This window comes from Talpa occidentalis, unplaced genomic scaffold (assembly GCF_014898055.3).
Source record: "Talpa occidentalis isolate TD23 unplaced genomic scaffold, MPIMG_talOcc4v2.1 talOcc4.14, whole genome shotgun sequence".
Lineage (NCBI taxonomy): Eukaryota > Metazoa > Chordata > Mammalia > Eulipotyphla > Talpidae > Talpa > Talpa occidentalis.
This window is the reverse complement of record NW_023601433.1, coordinates 21,200,008-21,223,000: the sequence shown is the minus strand read 5'-3', so window position 1 is coordinate 21,223,000 and position 22,993 is coordinate 21,200,008. Positions and strand designations below refer to the sequence as shown.

General features: G+C 35.1%; 1 protein-coding gene across 14 annotated transcripts in view; it reads right to left on the bottom strand.

Annotated features, from left to right (window-relative positions):
* The window catches only part of DNAH14 (dynein axonemal heavy chain 14), a 276,008-nt gene that overhangs the window by 204,220 nt on the left and 48,795 nt on the right, over window positions 1-22,993 (bottom strand). For 13 of the 14 annotated variants that reach the window (XM_054694831.1, XM_054694834.1, XM_054694835.1 and 10 more), the window contains 8 exons: window positions 19,472-19,534; window positions 18,064-18,208; window positions 14,107-14,238; window positions 9,095-9,345; window positions 7,190-7,310; window positions 2,488-2,755; window positions 2,004-2,046; window positions 1,814-1,911 (listed from right to left, as the gene is read on the bottom strand). In XM_054694831.1, coding sequence (XP_054550806.1) covers window positions 1,814-1,911; window positions 2,004-2,046; window positions 2,488-2,755; window positions 7,190-7,310; window positions 9,095-9,345; window positions 14,107-14,238; window positions 18,064-18,208; window positions 19,472-19,534 — 1,121 coding nt within the window. Of the gene's footprint in view, window positions 1-1,813; window positions 1,912-2,003; window positions 2,047-2,487; window positions 2,756-7,189; window positions 7,311-9,094; window positions 9,346-14,106; window positions 14,239-18,063; window positions 18,209-19,471; window positions 19,535-22,993 lie in introns of those variants that run through there. The other variant, XM_054694845.1, reaches the window with a different exon arrangement.

Genomic DNA, 22,993 nt, shown 5'->3' with positions numbered 1-22,993 from the left:
TGCCGCTTCAATCCCTGCCGGCCGTGGAGATACCCACATGGCGAGCAGATCTCTCCTTTCTTACCTGCTGCTCCCCTCAGCAGTGTATTTCAGTCAGTCTTCCTGTTCTGTTCCCCACTCTGTCTCTAGTGAATCCTCTCACCGTCCCGCACATCTGGCCTATACCCCAGTTCTTGTATAAATAAATAAATCTTTAAAAAAAAAAATAAGAAACAGACATCTCCATCTCACCCCCCTGCTCCCTTGAAGCATATTTCAATAAATCTGCCTTCTCTGTTCAAAAATAAATACATAATATTTAAAAATAAAACTAAAAAAGCAGATCTAAAGAGATATTTGACCCAAAGAAGATATACATGAATATATGCATATAACGAGCATGTGAAAACATGAACAATATCATTAGTCATTAGTGAAATGCAAATTAAAACCACAAAGAATTATTGCCACATATCTATTAGAATGGCTGATTTTTTTTTTAAAATCAGACAATGGCAAGTGCTAATAAAGATGCAGAGCAACTGGAAGTCTTATACATGGTTGGTAAGAATGCAAAATGATAAACCTCTGTAGTTCTTAAAAATTAAACATAATATTTTGTATTAATTTTGTATTTTAAGAACTACAGAGAAGGGGAAAGGAAGGAATAGGGTCAAAATAATGGGAGGGGGTGCAATTGTATGGGGAATATAACCAAAATGAAAATGCAAACGTGCAAAAATGAAAAATGATGTAAGAATTATATAAAATAAAATATTAATAAAAAATAATAACAATACAAAATACAGCAAAACAAAACAAAATAAAAAAAAATTAAACATAATACCTACCATATGAATCAGCAGTCCCACCTCTGATTATTTATCCAAGACAAAAGAAAACTTACACTCATCAAGAAACCTGTATGTGAATGTTTGTAGCAGATTTATTTATAATTGCCTCAAAATGCAAACAACCCAGGTGTGAATGGATAAAAAAGTGCTATGTCCAGATAATACAACTTCATTAGTAAAAATGAGCATACAATATTACAGATGCATTTTAATTTATTCATTTGTTTGCATTGAGGCAATATGGGTTTATAATCATTGCATATTAAAAGCATAGGCCCCCCAATCAGTTTTACGTGGGGCCCACCACCAAGACACACATCATCCATTCTGCTCTCTTCCCACCATGCTCTAGTCACCCCCTCTCCCACTCTGGTAACCTCATTTTTAAAGTAACATAGGCAAATTTTAAATGTTTCTTTTGTAAGTGAAAGAAGCCAAATCCAAAAATCTACATATCAATTTATATAAAATTCTGGAACAGGCAGAACTATAAGGACACAAAACAACAGTTGCCAGGATAAGGGGGAGAGGTTGACCGGAAAGAGGCAACATAGAGGAAGTGGCAATGAAGGAACTGATCTGTATGGAACTGTGATGGCAGATGGCAGATATATGATTGTCAGATCCGTACAACTGTACACCATAAAGAGTGGTAAGCACAATACCCTGTCATGCTGTAACATAAAAGATACTGGCTATTTGTTGAAGGTCTCATAAAATTCCTGTTGATACAATAAAATACACTGTTGAAACAATTCAAGTCTTGAGTTATTTCCCCAAATTTTATGCATTCTATGACTATGTGTCAAATTTATACACTCTCAAATAATTCCAAATTCACATTGATTGGTCCCAAGAAGGCAAATTTATTATCTAATGTAGCAAATGTCTGCCACATTCCTTTGTAAAAGTACCAGATGTCTAAATCTACGAAAACATTTCCAGAGAAGACAATGAATACACACTTTTAAAATACTTACTTATACATTTTTCAATATCTGCCACCATATTTTGAATTTTTCTTGAAAACTCCAATCTGTTGGGAGTTATAAAGAGATTTGTAGGGAATTGTGATAATCTAAAAAAAAAACATAAAAGCATAGTTCAGAAGAAAGTAGTAACTAAAATAAAATACAATTATTTATAATTTCAAAAATGTCTGATACTTACTGATCACATACAATTTTATCAACCTCAGTCACAATATCTAGATCTATTCGAATCCATTCAAAGAAAGAGAGAAAAAAATGGTGAGTTGATACATGTCAGGACTTTCTAAACACCTTAAGAGTAAAGTGGAAAGGTCATTTGAAAGACTGTACTGAAAAAAAATGTACCCCATCCCTAGGTTCACATAAGCAGGTCAAACATGGAGTCCAAATGTCTACATTTTTAAGCAAGTCTCTCAGGTGTTGTTCCTCCTAATGAAGGGGGTCCTCAGGTGCCCCTCAGTTAGAAGTAGCATTTTGAGATTAAAAATGTTATTACTTACATGTGCCACAAATGAGCTGTACATTATGCTCGCTTTGACCATTCTTACTTTAATATTTATAAATTATAACCTATAAAGTGAAAATATGTGACTAAAAATTTCCTTTATGTTATTTTCCAGCTATTAGAATATTTCCCCTTCATTTTTAATAGTCTTGTTTACCTGAAAATAGGTCTCCAAGATTGTAACTACATGTTTTGGTTTTCTTCATTGCTGAGAACAGTTCTTCACAAAGGTTTTCATGGTTTTCGGAGTTGACTTTATTTTCTGATATTTCATTTTCTGATTTTTCAGATTGGGTGTCAGACTCATTAAAGTCTTCTTTAGAATTTTCTGAAGAATCACTTTCAGCAGGAATTCTCAAGTGTAGATTGACTTCAAATATCGCTGCACATATTTTTTTCTTATCCACTTTATCACTAATGAAAATCTAAAATAACAGATATATTAGAATGCCAGTGACTATATATAACTGAAAGTACATTTACTATAACACAGGACTAAATTTTCAATGATAAATAGTAACTTTATTATAACTGAATAACATCATATTACCATACAGGTGATATTTGGATGTTCAAAAAAGTAAATTAATGTGAAATAAATGGAGTATTACAATGTAATTCCTCTAAATGTAGTTTAATATTATGATGTAGTTTTCCCCAAAACACTAAGTAAATTGATGCTAGAGTGGTTTGATATTAACAATTTGAGAACTTATTAAAAATGCAAATTCTTAGACCCTATCCCTGGAGATATAAAGAGTAGACAGACATTCACTTTTAAGATATTGAAAATATGTGCAATGTTTTTAATATTAGTAAATATTAGTTGAGATAATTTACATGGTTTATTCATTCAGCTCAAATTTTTAACTTGGGCTTATTTTACCACAGTGTTTCAAATTATTTTACACCTGCCTTTAACTCTGCCTGAAAAGGAATTCAGAAGATTCACATGAAATACATACTTTGACCTTCTAAGAAATGTGTATTTGTATATGTCTTGTCAATTTGTATATGTCAATATAAGGAAGTTACAGTTTTGAAATAAACTTTTACTTTGGAAAAATAAAGTCTTTGAACCACATGAGAAATGATATACAAGAGTTTGCTTAATTATACTTGACATGGTACATGTGCAGCATATTTTTGCAGGTAAAATGTATATTATAAATACAACGCATATATTGTACAAAGTCTGGAGTGCAAGAAAATGCAGTCATAAGAAGGTAAAATGTATCTAGATCCCTATCATCCAGCTAGCCACTGTTATTTGTTGAATATATTTTCAAATTTCAATCTATAAAAGTGTGGATATTTGCTTTTAGGTACTATTCATGGACATTCTCCCTTATTACCAACTCAACATAAAATATTTTAAAAGAAAAAATACATAAAGTACATATTACATAATACTATTAAAAAACACTACTTGTGCTAAATAGGATCAATATCTGCTATACAAATTCCAAGAAAATAATGCCAGGGTGGGGTAGACAATTCTTCATGGCAAGATTTCCTAATGAAAGTTTCTCAGTGATTCTCTCAGCATTTCATATTTAGCTTTTGTCATTTTTAGGTGCTCTGAAGAAAAGCAAAAAGAATTAGAGAATATAGAAGGGGCGCAAGAAAGGATGGCCACTACTTTAGGTAACAATTCCCATGTAAAGGGAATTCTCTTATCTTCCTTTACTTTTCTTTATTCATAGTAGTCATCTCTTCATTACCTGTCTCCCTCAGTAGAATATAAACTACAAAAGGTCAGGGATTTTGTTCTGCCCATTGCTGTGTATCAGTGCCTCCTTCAATAACTCCAGAACAAAGAAACAAATGAAATAAGCATAATAATAGTTTTCTATAAAATGGGAGTGTGTGTGTGTGTGTGTGTGTGTGTGTGTGTGTGTGTGTGTTCACATGCACACACGTGGGGAAGGGCAAGAAATCTTGAGTATTAATCATAAATCACATTTTTAATTCTAAAATGTCTAATTCATTTTACATTAAAAATCTGTGCTGGGCCTCCCTGGTGGCACAAGAGGTTAAGATGCAGCCTGTAAAGCTGTTTGCAGCCACTGCAGCACAAGTTCGATCCCCTGGCCAGCTAGGGAGGTGACCCACATGGTGCAGTAGACCTCTCCTGTCTCACCTGCTGTTCCCCTCAGCAGTGTATTTCAGTCAGTCTGCCTGTTCTGTTTCCCACTCTGTCTCTGGTGAATCCTCTCACCCCCCACACCTCTGGCTTGTACCCCAGTTCTTGTCTGCATAAATAAATAAATCTTAAAATAAATAAATAAAATAAAAATCCATGCTTAATGCAGCCAACTTCATTCTAATAACAAAACCAAACAAACACAACATACAAAGAAGAAAATTACTGACCAATCTCCCTAAAGAACACAGACACAAAAATCCTTAATAAAATCCTAGCAAACCAAATCCAACAATGCATTAAAAAGATCATGCACCATGACTGAGTAGGACTCATACCAAAAACACAAGGATGTTTCAACATATGAAATCAGTCAATATAATTCACCACTGACAAAAAGAACTGAAGAAAATAATACTCAAACCCATATGGAATCACAAAAGGCCCCAAATAACAAAAGCAATCTTGACAAAGAAGAAGGAGAATGGAAGTATTATACTTCCAGACCTCAGGTTATATTATAAAGTCATAATAATTAAAACATTCCTGTGTGTATGGAACAAAAACATACACACAGACCAATGGAACAGAATTGAGGGCCCAAAAATAAACCCACACATATATTGACAATTAATCTACGACAAAGGAGCCAAAAACATACACTGGAACAATGAGAGGCTCTTCAATAAATGGTGTGGGAAAACTGGACAGCTGCATGCAAAAGAATGACACTAGACCACTATCTCACACCAAGCACAAGAATCAATTCAAAATGGATCGAAGACTTGGAAGTAAACCCTGAAACTTTAAAACACATAGAAGAAAACATAGGTAAAATGTTTCATGATAATTCTTACCTCTTTTTTCATCTTTGCACAATGTATGCATTTTCTTTTTGGATATATTCCCCATACAATTGCACACCCCCCCTTATTTTGACTCTAGTCCTTCCTTTCCCCGCCCTTCCCTTCCCCCCTCCAAAAAATGCTAAGATTATATAACCTGAAATTTTCAGAGGTGACTATCTAAGTTTCAATTATACAAGTTCATCTATCTCCTGGAAACTTAATGTTCCTTTTTTTAAATAGTAAATGCAAAAATGTTTTCATAAAAAAAAATGTTTCATGATAAAAGCTTTAGTGATTTAGGGATTTGTCCCCAAGAGCATGGAAAACAAAAGACAACATAAACAACTGAGACTACAACAAGCTAAAAAGCTTCTGCACAATTAAAGAAACCATCATTAAAGCAAAAAGACACCCTACTGAATGGGAGAAAATATTTGCACACCATACATCCAACAAAGGACTGATATCAAAGATATATAAAGAACTCATAAAACTCTACAGAACAACCCTATCAAAAATGGCTCCTCTCCAGGGCCTCCCCGGTGGCACAGCGGTTGAGCACTGGGTTGCGAAGCTGCCCGCAGCCTCTGCAGCACCGGTTCAATCCCCGGCTGTTCCCCGGCCACCGGAGGAGGGTCCCACATTGCGTGCAGACCTCTCCTGCCACCCACTGCTCCCCTCAGCAGTGTACTTCGGTCCTTCTGCCTGCTCTGCTCCCCACTCTGGCTCTGGTGAATCCTCTCACCCTCCCGCGCTTCTGACTGTACCCAGTGCTTGTATAAATAAATAAATAAATAAATAAAAATAAATCTTAAAAAAAAAAAAAGGCTCCTCTCCAAAGAAGACATTAAAATGTCCAGAAGGCACATAAAAAATGTTCACAATTACTTATTATTAGAGAAATACAAATCAGGACTACCATGAGATACCATTTCACACATGTGAGAATGGTCCATACCGAAAAGATCAGAAATGACAAATGTTGGCAAGGCTGTAGAGAAAAGAGAACCCTCCTACACTGCTGGTGGAAAAGCAAACTGATCTAGCCCTTATGGAAGGTAGTATGGAGGTGTTTCAAAACATTAAAAATGGATCTTCCATTGGACCCAGTAACTCCACTCCTAGGTATTATACCCCCAAAATTCAAAAACATTATTTCAAAAGGAAATTTGCACTCCCATGTTTTTTGCAGTGCTGTTTACTATAGTTGAATTATGGAAACAACCTAAGTGCCCCAGAACAGATGAGTCAGTTGAGGGGATCAAGAACATGAGATATATATATATATGTGTGTGTGTGTGTGTGTGTATGTATTTTTATATATATATATATATATACAATTACATATATATGTATATATATTGCATATATGTAAAATACATATATACAAATATATATGTATGTGTTTATATAAAGTATTTGTTTTTACATACATACATATGGAATATTACTCAGCAATCAAAAAAATAAACTCACGCTATTTGTGGCATGAGCTTCAATAGATAATACTAAGTGAAATAAGTCAAAGAAGAAGAAGAAAGATAAATAATGGATGGTGTCACCATATGTGGACTATAAAGTAACTAAACTAAAAGTCAGATAAAGACAAGCTTAAAAACTAACCCTTGATAGCTGAATACAGAATTGAAGCACAAAGGTGGGAGGGTAGGAGAGGGTGAGAACAGAAAGGAAGGAAGCAGGTGGCCTATGGTGGTGGAATGTGGGTGAGTTGGTGGTGGGTACACAAAGATGGTAATATCTGATGGGTATCACCTCCCAATATTACCTCAATTAAAAACAAGTATTTTTTTTAATTTTGTAATTTTTTTTTAATTTGTGTTTATATTTTCTAAAGACCATTTTACCTCATCAGTATACGTTTCTGGTTTTACTTCTGACTTTTGAAAAGAAGGTGATTTTGAATTAACAAATTCTTCATAATCATTTGTTATCTTTTCAGCAGAGGCAAAAATATCCTTGTATTTTCTAGATTAAGAAATGGGAAAGAAAACACCAGTCTTTTTAAATTCTTATATTTCATTAATGTCCAGAACACATTAATAACTAGACATTCCTCCAAAGAAGATATGCAGATTGCCGGTAAGTACATGAAAAAATTGTTAGCACAACTTAATCATGAGGAAAATACAAATCAAGACCACAACGCAACACCACTTCACACCAGTCAGGATGACTATTATTTTAAAAAATGGGAAACAATGTGTTGATGAGGATTAGAAAGCTGGTGCTTTCTTTGCTAGTGAGAATTAAAATGGTACAGCTATTAGGAAAGTTCTTCAAAAGTCAGATGTGGAATTACCATTTGATCCAGCACTTCACTTCTAGGTAAGTAAGCAAAACAATTGAAAGCAGGAACTCAAACCTATGTTCACATTAATGTCCATAGCATCATTATTCATAGTAGTTAAAACAACCCAAATGTCATGAATAGATGACTGTATAAATAAAAGGCAGCATATACATACAATAAAATAATCAGCCTTAAACAGGAAATTCTGACACATGCTAAATACAGCAAGGATAAGCCTTGAAAATTTTATGCTGGGTAGAAGAGTCAGACTCAAAGGACAAATATTTTATGATTCCACTTATATGAGATACATAGAATACATAAACTTGGACTCAGAAAGCATAACAGAGGTTACAAGGGGTGTGCACAAGGGGTGTGTAGAACGTGATGTATGGGGAATAAGGAGCCATTATTTATTGAGTACAAAGTTTAATTATAGAATGATGGAAAAGTTCTAGAAATGGATATAGTGGTGGTTGTACAACATTATGAATGTACTTAATACCTCTGACTTTCACACTTAACGATGGTTAAAATGGTAGCTGTTATGCTGTATATGTATTTTACTTCAATGAAAAATCATATATCCCATTTCATTAGGACGAAAAAGTAAAAATACAAGTGTTAATGGGACAGTAGGAAAAGGAAGCATTTTTATGAAAAATTAAGGACTTAAAAATACATACTAGTATTTGTATGTAATTTTAATCATAATTGTATTAGGTAGGTGGAGAATTAACAAACTGAAAAAGTATAAACAATCTAAGACATGAGAATTAGAAGACATTTTACTGAATCTACGAAAGTGGAACAATTGGAAAAGAAAAAGAAAAAATAACAAAGTGAAATAAATAGCATAAATAAAGTGGAAAGAATAAAATCAAAGTATACCAGTTATTACTAAATGTGCATTGGTTAAACTTCCCTATCAAAACACAGAAATTGTCACAGTGGGTTAAAAAGCAAAAATCAAATCATGTTATTTATAAAAGGGACATCTAAAACAAGGTGGAGTAGTAAGTTTGAAAGTATTAAGAGTTTCTGAGAAAATGGCACAGAATCACTGTTTTTTTTTTTAATCTTTCCAACTACCTCATAAAAATCAAAGAAAGAAACAATTTGAATAGGAATGTATCTATTAAAGAAATCAAATCACTAATTAATAAACTTCCAAAACAGAAAGTACCAGGTTCAAATGCATGTGTTTACTAGTGAATTCTACCAAGCATTTAAGGGGGAAAAAGCAGACGTTTATTCTATGAGGCCAGTACTATCCTGAAGCCAAAATCAGACAACAAAGAAAACTAAAGAATATCTGTTATGAATACAGATGCAGAAATCCTCAACAAAATATAAGCAAAAACAGACTGGTTGCATACACAAAGGATTGTAAACATAAGGGTAATACATTACATTATGATTATAAATTTCTTTCATAAGTCAAAAAAGTATGATTTACTTGATGAGACTTTCATTCTTTTTTTCCATTGAAAATTTTATTCTGGCAGAATTATCAAATAATTTCAGAAGCAGTACAACTGCTGTGTTCATTAGTTGACAGATGAGTTCCTGAAATATGTAGTCAACCAGCTTCAAAAACCTCAATACTGTTTCTAAAAAACGTCGATATTGAGGTAGCTTGAAATGGGTTCTGTCATCTTCAGAGAGTTTTGACTCAAAATATTCTTTAATATCTTTCTTTTTTGCCACCTACAATTAAATAAACAATTGAAAGACAAGTGATGATTTACTATATTGATATAGCATGATTTCTAACTTAAAGAATTTTTTTCTTGTCTAAATAACATGTTAGAGCTAAACATTTCAACATCTGTCATTGTTCATCAACAAAGAAAACAATTTGTGTTTTGAAGCCTATGAAATTTGGTACCTTATTTATAAGCAGGTAAGAATTCAAGTGGGAAATACATACTAATGAACATCGACATATTAAGACACAGAGGAATACTCAAATACATCAAGAGTTACTAACAGGAGAGTCAAGTTTAAATACAAAGTTTCCTAAAACCCAATCCAATTCCACTCCCTCATGGTAGGCTAACACAACTAGACTTCATATGGGCCTCCCTGGTGGCACAAGGGGTTAAGCACTGCACTATGAAGCAATCCGCAGCCTCTGTAGGATGAGTTTGATCCCCAGCTGGCCAGGGAGAAACCCACATGGCGAAGCAGACCTCTCCTGTCTCACCCGCTGCTCCCCTCAGCGGTGTATTTCAGTCAATCTGCCTGTTCTGCTCCCCACTCTGTCTCTGGTGAATCTTCTCATACCCCGCATCTCTGGCCTGTACCCCAGCTCTTGTATGCATAAATAAATAAATCTTTAAAAAAAAAAAAGAAACATATATATGCTATGTAATACAAAATTAAGAAAAAGTTTAAGTTCAAGTTTGAGGTTAGTTTTATTTTTTAAGTAATTTATCTCCTAAGACAATTGACTGAGTACATTATTGGAGAATGACATGCTTTGATACAAAATACAAGGCGTCATCAGTACAACTGGTGCTACTAAATACTTCCAAATACTTATAAAAATAATCCTGAAATTACTTGAAATGATTCCTTTTAAACACATAAACATTTGTTTTTATTATTAATGGAACTTTAGATCTGAAAGCATTTTCAATTTTTTGCTATTTATGTGTTGTTCACACTTGTTTTTTCTTTTTTGCTTCAAGGGTATGTTAATACTTGGTAGGTCAACTTGTATTCTAATTTTTAAAAACATAATTTCATTAGTTTTTATGTTGCAACTATTTGTGTTTCATTTTATTCATTTGTATATTCTTTTTTTAATAAGTTAGTTCAGCTGTTTACCATTTTGGCAAATTTTTTCCATTAAGTGTACCTGGACGGACGGTTTGCCAATATAATGCAATATGATATTTACTGACCAATAGTTACTTGAAGAAACTGTTTGTCTATTTGATTGTTTGTTTGTTTGTTTAAAAAAAAAGGTAGACCTCCAACAATAAATATATAGAGGAAAGCTTTGGCAATATGTTCCATGACATCAATGATTAAAATGTTTTTAGAGACTCAGCCCTTAACATGAGAAGTAAAAGCAAAAATCAACAATTGTGAAAGAAAATATAAGTAGAAAAAAAGACATCTAACTGAGTGGAAGAAAATACTTACACCTCAAAAAACAAACAAGAAACTAATGTACAAGATACATTTTAATAAAGTATACAATTCAACAATATAAAAACAAACAATCCAATTAGTAAATGTGCAGCAGATCTAAACAGACAAATCACCAAACAGTATATCCTGAAGGTGAGCGGATGTATGGAAAAATGTTCAGCATAACTTTTAATAAAGGAGATGCAGGTTGAAACCACAATAGGATAGTATCTCACACCTGTGAGAACAACACACACACACACACACACACACACAAAAAAAAAAACACAAGTTTTACAAGAATTATGTGTAGTAAGGCCTCTCTGGTGGTGCAAGGGGTTAGACACAACCTATGAAGCTATTGGCAGCCACTGCAGCACGAGTTCAATTCCCAGCCAGGGAGCTACCCACATGACACAGCAGACTTCTTCTGACTCATCCATTGCTCCCCTCAGCAGTGTATTTCAATCTGCCTATTCTGTTTCCCACTCTCTCTAGTGAATCCTTTCACACACATACCCAAACCTCCCTATCTCTGGCCTGTATCCCAGTTCTTGCATGCATAAATAAATAAATCTTTAAAAAAAAAAGAATTATGTGTAGTAAAGCAAGTCAGAATCACAGACAAATATGGAACTTTTATATAACATCATTCAACAAAGTAAAATATGTATAAAATCTGTCATTAATAAGTGAAATGGGGTTTCTGAGGTTAAGAGGGATAATGCAGGGAGAAAGGATCAAAGGGGATAAAAGGGTTGATGGTAGGAAAAAAATTGTAAGACAAGGCATTTTCTATATCAATTAAGAGCACAGTCAACCTGCACCTGGCTAATGGAATACTAACTTATTTAAAGGGTGATGTTTTTATTGAAAAGGTTATATTTTATCAGGACTGGTCACATGACTTGGAAGCTTTATGTGCATAACATAGATTTTTAACTGATAAAATGGCAAAGCTGAGCCTGTTAACTATTCAAAATAAAAAATTTTAGCATTAATACCAAAACAGCTTTAAACAGTCTAATAATTTTATCAATACCAAGATACAAGTGATATGCCTATAAGGACTGCTCTTTTTAATGAATGTCAGTGGGGCTGGTGGAAATTCTGGCACTTAATAGCTAACTTATTCTCTATCAACACAGGATAGATTTTGGATTAAGCAGATCTCAATTCTGACTCCAGGTTTACCTCAATGGTGGAGGCTCTCAGTTTCCATTCAGTTCGCTCATAACTGTTATGTTTTCACACAGTAATTAGAGCAGTTAAGTCTGGTGAGACTCGGAAGCCATAGCTCACATGACAACAATGAGGTTTCAGCAGCTATCAGGACACCTGCGGTTGACCCAGCCACTGATTCCTGCCCTGGCACTCATAACTACACATGTATCTCCAACTTGCTCCTGCAATGTGGGCACCTGCAAATAGACCCAACAGCTAAGTGTGTGCACACCACCAATTTCAGCCACCACCAGTACTTGCTTGGGTCTGCAGATGCTGGATCTGGAGGCATCAGCAAGGACCCCAACAGTTTACAGGTTTTGAAAAATAATCAAAAGCTCTCAGTATCAAAAAAGCCCAAATCCTTGGTGAAGTCTACAAAACATTTAAAGAAGTACTAATACTAATCCTTCCCAAACTCTTCCAAACACTTGAGGAGAAGATTATACTCCCAAACTAATTTTACAAGGTCAGCATTACTCTGACACCAACAATCTAAATAAGGACACAGTAATAAAAGACAGCTACAGACAACATCCCTGATAAATGTAGCCACAAAAATTCTAAACTACTAGCAAACTGAATTCAACATTACACCATGATCAGGGCCTCCCTGGTGGCACAGGAAGTTAAGCGCAGCACTGCGAAGCTGTCAGCAGCCTCTGCAGTGCGGGTTCAATCCTGGCCAGCCGGGAGATACCCACATGGCGCAGCAGACCTCTCCTGTCTAGCCCGCTGCTCCCTTCAGCAGTATATTTCAGTCAGTCTGCCTGTTCTGTTCCCCACTCTGTCTCTGGTGAGTCCTCTCACCCTCCCGCACATCTGGCCTGTAACCCAGTTCTTGTATGCATAAATAAATAAATCTTTTTTAAAAAAGAATTTAAAAAAATTACACCATGCTCAAACAGGATATGTCTCTGGGATGTAAGAATGATTCAACCAATACATATCAGCAAATGGGATACAAGCCCTTAATTGAGAAATAATGATCATGATTATAATAGATAGGAAGAAACATTTAACAAAATACAACATCCTTAGAAGGAAAAAACACTCAACAAACTGGGTATAGAGAAAACATACTTCAATGTAATAAAGGTCATATATGACAAAACCACAGCTAACATTATACACAACGGTGAAAGGTTCAAAGTTTTTCCTTTAAGATCAGGAACAACACAAGGGTCCCCACTCTCCTATCAACATGGTACTAGAAACAATCCAGTCAGAACAATCAGATGAGAAAAGGAAATAAGGCATTCAAATCAGAGAACAACATTTTTCAGCATTTAAATATCAAATATCATAACAAAATAACAAGTAAAATCAGTAAAATCACTCTGAAAATGGGGAAAGTTCCCTAACTGATGCCATAGGACCCAGCAACTTAGTGGTCTGCTGGCTACATTAAAGAGCAGTGTCAAAACATGAGCCTCTGTTTGAAAGCGAGCAGCTAGAATTGTTAGGGGGAAAGGATGTCCTGAGCAAATTCCATGCAGGCTTTGTGGACTCCACAGACCAAAGCCACTCCAGACCAAAGCCATCAAGACATTGGGAAAGACAAACCCCATCACCACCAAAGGGAAGGTGGCTGGGACCTGAGGGTGGAGTTAAGCAGCCAGGTTTGGTATAAAAACCAGACACGTGGGCCTTGGGGGGGTCGCTCTCTCCCTCGCCTCCTGGCTTCACGGCTCCTGGCTCGCGGCCAGCTCTCAGAGTGCCATTTGGGATTCCAGATCGGCGGATCGGGTAGGACGCATTTAAAACTTTGTCTCCCACTTTTCTTCCTGAGTTGTACATTTCCTCATTTGCCCTTCCCTTGTAAATAAACCTTTTATTAACCTTTCGCGTGTGCCTGCAGTAGAGTATTGATAAGTCCTTTTAAGTGCACGGGTGAGGACCCACAGTCAGGCAACCCGTTTTGTATCAGGGCTGCCCTATAACAGTTTCTGTATCTAGTAAACGCGCAATACTATTTGGTTGGCTAACCATCTTTGTCCCTCTAATAGCTCATTTCCAACCCTTTTTCCAGGATTGAAATTTCAAACAATTACTTTAGTCAGTACAAAAAATAACCTGATAAAGAGAATAAAAAAATATTACCTTTAAAAGTGTACTTTTTATTTCTGATATTGCTTTACTCCTGATATCTTTAAATTGTTTCAATGCCTGGATAGCTTGCTGTGATTGCTCTTCACAGAATTCCTCCAGAGAATATGTTCGAGATCTATCCAGCTTATTAAATAAAAGCAAATGTTGAGTGTTGCAAGATAAAAATTCATTTACAAGTATATACATATACATATGTATATGCATATTTTTGGTCATCTCCTCAAGTAATAAAGAGCATATTTTATATTTTGTGTTGTATACATTAAGTTTTATATACTACTACATGCATTACACATTCTTCAAATTCCAAAGCCCACAGTTAAATCTAAAACTAGATTTCAAAAAAGACAGAAAAATAATTATTATTTAAATTATAAGCACAAGTCACAGAAATTACTTTTACCTTTAAAGTACCAATTATTTGTAAAATGTAAAAATATGAGTATTAAATGTAGGATGAAGAGGTTAAATTAAATAATTCAAATTAAATAATTCAAATAAGATAACTTCTATTCTGAATGCATTCAGAGTATACTATGGAGAAATTTCCATCAACTATGCCAGTGAACTCTGCCGCTGGCAATACAGAAACAGTGTTTCATTCAATCATGCACATGCCATCACTCTTCCTCCTTTCAGGATTTTTGTTTGTCTACTCTGTGTTAATCCTTTTGCCAAAATACATTTTCATCCATAAGTACATGCAGACATCTTTCTCCCTAATGATAGTATAATACTTAAGTGTATGCTTCCAATTTTTTTTTTAAAGAAAAAGATTGAAAAGTACTACACTAGTCTTAAAATTTTGTATTAACTTCGGGGTTTTTTTATAATTAAATTTTTTTCTTAAAATTTTTTGGTCCCCAGGGCCACCCCTGGTGGCGCAGAGGTTGAGCACTGGGCTGCGAAGCTGCCCACAGCCTCTGCAGCGCCAGTTCGATCCCCAGCCGCCGGCGAGGGTCCCACATGGTACGACAGACCTCTCCTGCCACGCCCGCTGCTCCCCTCAGCAGTGTACTTTGTCAGTCTGCCTGTTCTGCTCCCCGCACTGGCTCTGGTGAATTCTCTCACCCTCCCGCACTTCTGACTATACCCAGTGCTTGTATAAATAAATAAATAAATCTTTAAAAAAAAATGTTTTGGTCCCCATAGTTCTCTTCCTTCACCATATTCCCTGGTGTTCATCCCTCACCTGTTTTGTCCCTCCCCGACCCTTCCTTTGCTGTCAGCTTTTCTAGGGTCAGCTTGCTCCCTCTCCTGGTCACATATCTAGTTAGTAGGCCCTGATGTATCCAGTAAAATATCTCAAAAACTCCCTTCCTTTCTGATTTCACTGTCAACTCCCTAATTGAAGTCTTTGTTGCTTACACCTTCGTTATTCTAGCACTGTACTAACTGATCTCTCTAACTACATCTGCTCACTTTCCATTTTCCCTACAAACCAGTATCACTTAAATTTTCTTGAAATAACATGTTTAGTAACTTTCAATAGTTGTTCCTTAAGAATAGTTCTCAATTCTTACTCGCATTAAGAATCACTTCAGAGACTTGTGAAAAATGTAAATTACTAGCATTACTTGTTGCACCCTCCCCAAAAGGAATGGGAGACAAAACCTGTATTTTTATTAAGCACTCAAAATACTGTCCAATAAATAACTTATAATTGAATAGGAAACATGATGAAAAGTGCCAACTCTTTAGCTGATTCTCTAGCCTTGATAGGTCATCATCTCTTGAGAACTGTAATTAAAAGGTGAAAGTTGGGAGTCCAGCCCTCTGAAAGAGGTGTTTTCACCCCAGTGGAATCTATCAGCACATATGGACTCCATTCATGACACCCACTTCTGAACAATCATTTAATGTGTTGCTTCATTCTCCTTCCTTCCTCACCGCTAATCCCTCACTGGCATCTGTATCACCAGAAGACACTGGCACACTATATATGCACAATTAGCCACCTTCTTATTCTTGACCCCAGTCTCAGGTCCCTGGCTTTGAATCGTTGTTCTTCCTCCATATGACTCTGGCTTCTCCACAAATAGTCTCAGAAACTGCTGCTCTTGGCACTCTATCCTAAGAACAACTCCCACAAAAAAAAAAAAGAGTCCCTTAAGGACAGATTCAAATCCTATTTTCCCCTTAATCTGTTATTCTTGACCTGACATTCAAGATGCAACCTAACTTTCAAATCAAGCATACATTGAATATTTTGTTCACATTCCTATTTCTTATTTGGCTGCCCTATCTCTACCTCCCAACTTTACTTCAACTCTTCAACTCTAACATCGTGCAGTTCATAAAATCCTCCATGGAGCATAGTCTAACTTGAACTCCAAAGAAGGCTAATCTCTACTACCTCTCAATCCTCTCAATTTCTGTGACCAATAAATATTCCTTGCTTTATATGTTGTTCACTGTTTAGCTAGAATAATTAGCAAAATGGAGGAACTACCTCTAGAAGTAGATATATTTATATAAAGCATTATCTCTTCCAATAATCAATAAATGGATTGAAAATAGAAATGCTTTTGTATCCATTTCCTTTGCACATCTCTTTGCATAAAATAGATAATATGCGTATAGCTTCTGAAAATCTTTGTCCCCTTCCATTTGTTGTTTGGATGAAAGTTGATAAAGCCTAAAGAAGTTAGGAAAGAGCCCTAATATCCCTGCTCTGCCAGCTAGCATGAGCTAACTTACTGCCATCAAATTTATTGACAAATTCTATCAATTCACTCAGCCATTCATAAAAAAAAATCACGTCTGACCAATTTTCTTCTACATTAAAATTATCCAAAAAAAAACACCTTTGTGAAATGTCTCCTACCTAACTTGAATACTTTCGAAATATTACTGCTCTCAATTTAACTATATAAATCATACTTCCTTTGTAATGATTTTCATCTTTATTAATTTTCTCATTTAACTATTGGGCACCTACAAGTATCAGTTACTATACACAATCCTAAAAATAAGCTGTGATTTAAAAGCAGCAATCTTATTACATGTGCACAATCAATGTAAGTAATGTTGAGTTAACTGTCACATTTTAACTTGCCCAAGTCCTTTTATTTTCTTTCTAATTCTAAATAACTATCAATTTTACCTCTTAGTATTTCCCTCATATAGTAGGTAAGTGAGGTAAAAGCAACTAGAATCTTGTTCAATTGTACATTAAACACTAAATTTACAGTTTTATGTATTTAAATAGTTCTTTAAAAGAACTATTCTACATAAATTAAATCATTAAGAAGATCACCCTATTGTGGAAGAGGAAAATTTATAAATTTAATTCAAACCTCTGAGTTGCAAGTTATGAAAAATTTTGACCTGCTATACTGAGAGAAAAATAACTGGTAAATAGCAATTATGTATCACAGATAACTTATTTATAAAGAATATTGTACAAGGGCCTCCCTAGTGGTGCAAGGGGTTAAGCACAGCACTGTGAAGCTGTTCACAGCCTCTGCAGCACAAGTTTGATCCCCAGCCAGCCAGGGAGCTACCCAAATGACACAGCAGACCTCTCCTGACTCACCCGCTGCTCCCTTCAGCAGTGAACTTCGGTCAATCTGCCTGTTCTGTTCTCCACTCTGTCTCTGGTGAATCCTCTCACCACCCCCCCAACACCTCTGACCTATACCCCAGTTCTTGCATGCATAAATAAATAAATCTTTAAAAAAAAGACTATTGTACAAGTTCTGAAAATAAAGGGCCTCATAACAGACTTAGGTTAAATATGTGGGAGAAATTACAAGGAATGTTGGCAACTATTGAAATTCACTACACAAGGGAACAATGTTCTCTATATATTTTGCAAGATTAGCCATCCATAGGGATGGTCTCCTTATGGATCTAGAAATCTGTATTCCTCTAATTCAAACCATCATTTACTCTTTCTATTTTCTTTATGCCAGTCTTAGCTTATAGTAGGATACTTCTACCCACCTTTACAAGGCATATGGCAGATGAATTACCTTCATTTCCTTTACCATTTTGGGGATTAACTGCATCTTCACAAAGGCCCTTCACAAAAAACAAACATCCTAGAAATAACTCATCAGCCAAAAAAAGCTCGTGGGATAAAAATGACCTGAAAGTTAAAAATATCCCAATTTATCTCTTATTCAATAACATGAAATTCAGAGATAACTAGTATAATTTGTTTCATATACCCATAATTAATATGTATTACATATGCCACATTTTAAACGACACTGACAAAGCCTTAGTAAGCATTACTGATTTTGTTTGGTTGAGATTGCTGAAGGCATGGTTTGGTACTGGGTGTGCTGACTAAGAAAAACAACAGGAGAAAACAAGTGATGGTGTTACTCTGTAAACCAGTGAGTTCTAGTAATTTGGAATAGTAAGCAGTAATATCCAAAAGGAATTATATTTATTATTTATGAAGTTTAAGTAAATATCCTCAATTTACTAAATTCCCAGTTACAGGAAAAAAATAACTGGATTAGGGATCATTTGGAGAATGTTTCTTAAATTTGCCCATCACCTATATCCTAAATAGAGCAGAAGGGCCCTTTCATTTTTCTCTGCCCCTTTCTGCTGGTTTGATTATGGTGATGAAGGTGAGACAAATCATTGCTAACAACACTGGAATGAGGAGAAAAAAAGCACTGAATGAGAAATAAGCACATCGTGGATAGAATTGGAGGGAATATTTCTAAGTGAAATAAGCCAGAGGGAGAAAAACAAATTCCAAATGATTTCCCTCACATGTGGAATACAGAGAAACAAAACCAAGGAAGTCACAAAACCAAACCAAAACAAAGCCTAGAAATATGACTGCAAAATTAGGGGTGCACTGGTTCTTCACAGCATTACAATTTCTTTATACCAAGAACAGTACACTACGAAATAGAGTGTTTATATATGTTTATTATTTATAAGATTAATTTCCTTTTTTAAATAAGGTGGGTTAAATTTAATCATAAAGGCTATGGAATGTGGCTTTCAAACCATTGAGTGAAAATTAATTTATATCTGCTTCCATATTGAATATTTAAAATAAGGATTTTTTTCTCTTGAAATTTTTATTAAATATATCACATATCAAAACTTACATGCTTTGGGTCTCCCTGGTGGCACAGGGGTTAGGGGTTAAAGACACAGCACTATCAAGCTATCCCCAGCCAGCCAGGGAACAATCCACATGGCTCAGCAGACCTCTCCTGTCTCACCTGCTGCACCCCTCAACAGTCTATTTCAGTCAATCTGTCTGTTCTGCTCCCCACTCTGTCTCTGGTGAATCCTCTCATCCCCCACAACTCTGGCCTGTACCCCAGTTGTTGTATGCAGAAATAAATAAATCTTTAATAAATAAATAACAACTTACCTGCTCCTCTCTATCTTAATCCTTTTAATATTCAATTTCCAAGCAACAAATGATTTTTTAATTCTGAAACAAAAAAATACCTCTTATATTATGTATTTTATTCATAAATGTATTTTTATGTTTCATTCATCCTGAGTTAAAGTAAATATCAAATCATGCTACTTTTCCACCAAACAACAGAATATAGAGCAAAAGGCGAATGTATACAAAAGTCATTATGATTTCTATAGATGCGTAATTCATTTAGCTGCAATACTGCAACATTCCAATAAATATAAAATCTATGTAACCTATTATTTTCCCTTGCATCTTTATTGGCTTACTATTTCAAAAAGAGATTTATTGCAAGAAGACTCAAGATTCAATTTCAATTATAATGAAGATACATTGATCAGAAATCACTGTATTGTGTTAAGTAAAGAATTAGTTATTTTGATATTATGTAATAATCATTTTTTTAACGTATTTGTAATTTTAAAAACTCAAAGAGCCTACATAAAGCAGGAACTGGAAAGTTTCCCTGGTGATTATTCATTATCCTTTAACTTTCACACATGAAACACTTGTACTATTTCTGCAAATCTCCCTCAACTGTTCTAAATTGCCACCAACTATTTCATGCACTTGTAGGACTAATCTAGTGCCATATCATAATCCACCCCCACTCCCCCAGTAACTTTTCCATTTTTTTTTTTAATTTAGAAATGTTTAATGGTTACCAGAGGAAATAGGGGAAAGGATGGAGAGGGGAGGGGAACATGGCACATGGGGTATGGGCAGAGGTGGTCAGATGAAGGGAAAAAATTACAGAAAAAACATTTTTTAAAGAAATGGTTTTATGTGTAAATAATGTCTAGATGTTCTAATTCTCACAAATTTGATTTTCCAAAACCAAGTAGGTGTTATTTAAAAGAAAACCAAACAAACATTTAAAGGCACTGGGCTCCTCTGCTTCTAAATAATTACTAAACTAAAAAAATTAAACTTGTGCTACTAGGAATCTCAAGTTAGAATTAAGTATTTTCCAAAGTAGAAGTTAGAGTGTAGTGCCACTACAGAAACAGACAATTCAGCTCTCACCCCAAACATTCACAAATGCCTACCAAAACAGTTAAACTAGGTCAAAATAGTACGATGCAATTAAGCTCCAATACATGAGGCTATTATGTTCTTCTAAAATGATAATAAACCAAAACAAATAGATTTTACCTAAGGCTAACTGTCAAATAGCCTTCTACTGAGCCCCACCTTCTATAACATTAATAAAGGGAATATTATTTTTGAACATCACTAGCCATGAATTTTTGTCAATAATTATGACATAAATGCTACCAGTGCATTATCCAAGTGGCATGAGCATTTTATGCCCACAATTCACTTCTGCAGCTTCAGTATTTTCATGATTTATGTAAGTATATTTATCAGAAATGTTTACCAGTGAGATGCAGTCTAGCATCCATAATATCTGACATTTCTCAGATGTCAAAGCAGGAGATGTATTTGTAATCACCTTATGTAAAAAATAAATCAATAATTTATACTCTCCAAAGGAGGTTTTCAAATGCACTTATAAAAATTTGTTAGTGGGGTTTTTAAGAAACATCTTCATGTCCACATCCTGTTGTGATTTCTGCACCATTTTTCTTCCAACTGCTTTCCTTTGCCTGCAGGAGGGCCCAGATAAGATGGATGTTTTATTTGACTTCTTTGATGTCCTGAACTTTCTATAGTTCTTTATTTTTCTTCAACCTGTTCATTATCATTTTGGCTTGGCAATTCTGTTTGATCTCCTCAACTCTTTTCTTTGCATCAATAGCTTTATTTCATAGCTCTTGCTGATATTTGACAGATTCATTTCTAAGCTTTTGAAATTCAAATGAAGCTCTTTACCAGCTGCTTTCTAGAGTGCCTTTGTCCATCTGACTTTTTGAGGATTGCATTTCTTTTTAAAGTTTTTATGACACTTGGATTTACAGAATCTGAATATTCATTGCGGATGAATATCATATGTGGCCAGGATAGAAAGGCCCCAAACAGAAGTAACACTTCTACGAACTCATGTGGATACCCTCTGATCAGTTTTCCATTAATGAGAATAATCACTCTTAACCAACTGTAAGAGCCAGTGGAAAGAGGAAAGTGGCAGGGATAAGAGAGCTCCAAAGTCCAACCAGCCAGCCAATCTTAGTAATGTCATTGGCTAATTTTGAATCTAAGAAGGCAAGAGAACTGAAGCCATCCAAGCAGTTTAGAAAGAACCCCATCATACAAACAAGCACAACTGGAGTCTTAGAAATCAAAAATGCCTCAGACAAATCTAGTAGTTTGACAAATCCAGTAGCCTTCCTGATGGTAAGGCTCCAAAGAGGAGTTACAAATAAATTCTTATCACACTTTAATAGAGATTCACAGTATACCAGGAATCCAGAAGATTCCTGGAAACCCAAGTATCAGAGGGGAGCCCAATAATGGTGTAAGAAGCACCTCCGCCAGAGCACAGAAGTGAGCTTAAAGAGGAGAGGGGGACATTGGGCTACAGTAGAGGATTATTAGGGTACTAGTGGTGGGTGGATAACACATTTGTAGAGGTATGAACCTGTACCCCTAAAACATACACAGTATTGTAAACCAATATCTCAATAGACATAACTTTATGTATTTTTTTAAAAACCTAAAATTTGAAAATAGAGTAAATCTACAAGTTTAAACCTGACTAGAATTTAGTTACATTTGCCTTAACGTGATTAAAGAAAATGAATCATTTTGACTGTGGACTTAATGATGTTAAACATCATAAGAAGATAATTCTTGTCCCAGTTCCAGCTAGGTTTCAAAGGTTTAAAAATTAAACATTATAGAGTCAACTAGAGCCTGCAAATTTATACACCAGGACAAAGATCATGGTCCAACAGTTACAGAGTTTAAAATAGATATAAAATATAGCACCATGAATATCATAAGCTGATACACCAGAACATGCAGCCTCTTACCAGTACCAGCGTTACAGCTACACAACTAGTGAGTATTTTCTCCCAAGGTCCTATCACCTGGTGTCTGCTTAAATATCACATATCAGGCCATCCTATCTAAAGTAGCAACACACAGACAAACATGTTTGTCTCTGTGTTATTATTTTGCTGGTCCTTATCACTATCTGAAAGTATCATATTTGTTACTCATTACCCATGTCCCTCAACTAGAACATAAGTTCTCCAGGAACAGAGCTCTTACGTAGTTTTTTCATGGTTGTATCTCCAGTGCCCTTAACAATTGAACAAAGCAGGTACACATTAAGTATTTGTTCATTAAGTGTGAATACTTCTCTGCCACAGTTTGATTGACTTCTCTTACAGAAAAGTTCCTCAAGTTCTTAGTTATTTCAACAACTTGCCACATTAAATGCAACAATTAAAAAATGTTGTTTATCTCTTTTCCGAATCCCCAGCAAACAGTAGCAGGACCATAAGAAAAGACAGACTTTAAGGAGGAAAAAAAATCAAAACAAGTTTCAAAGACTGAAAG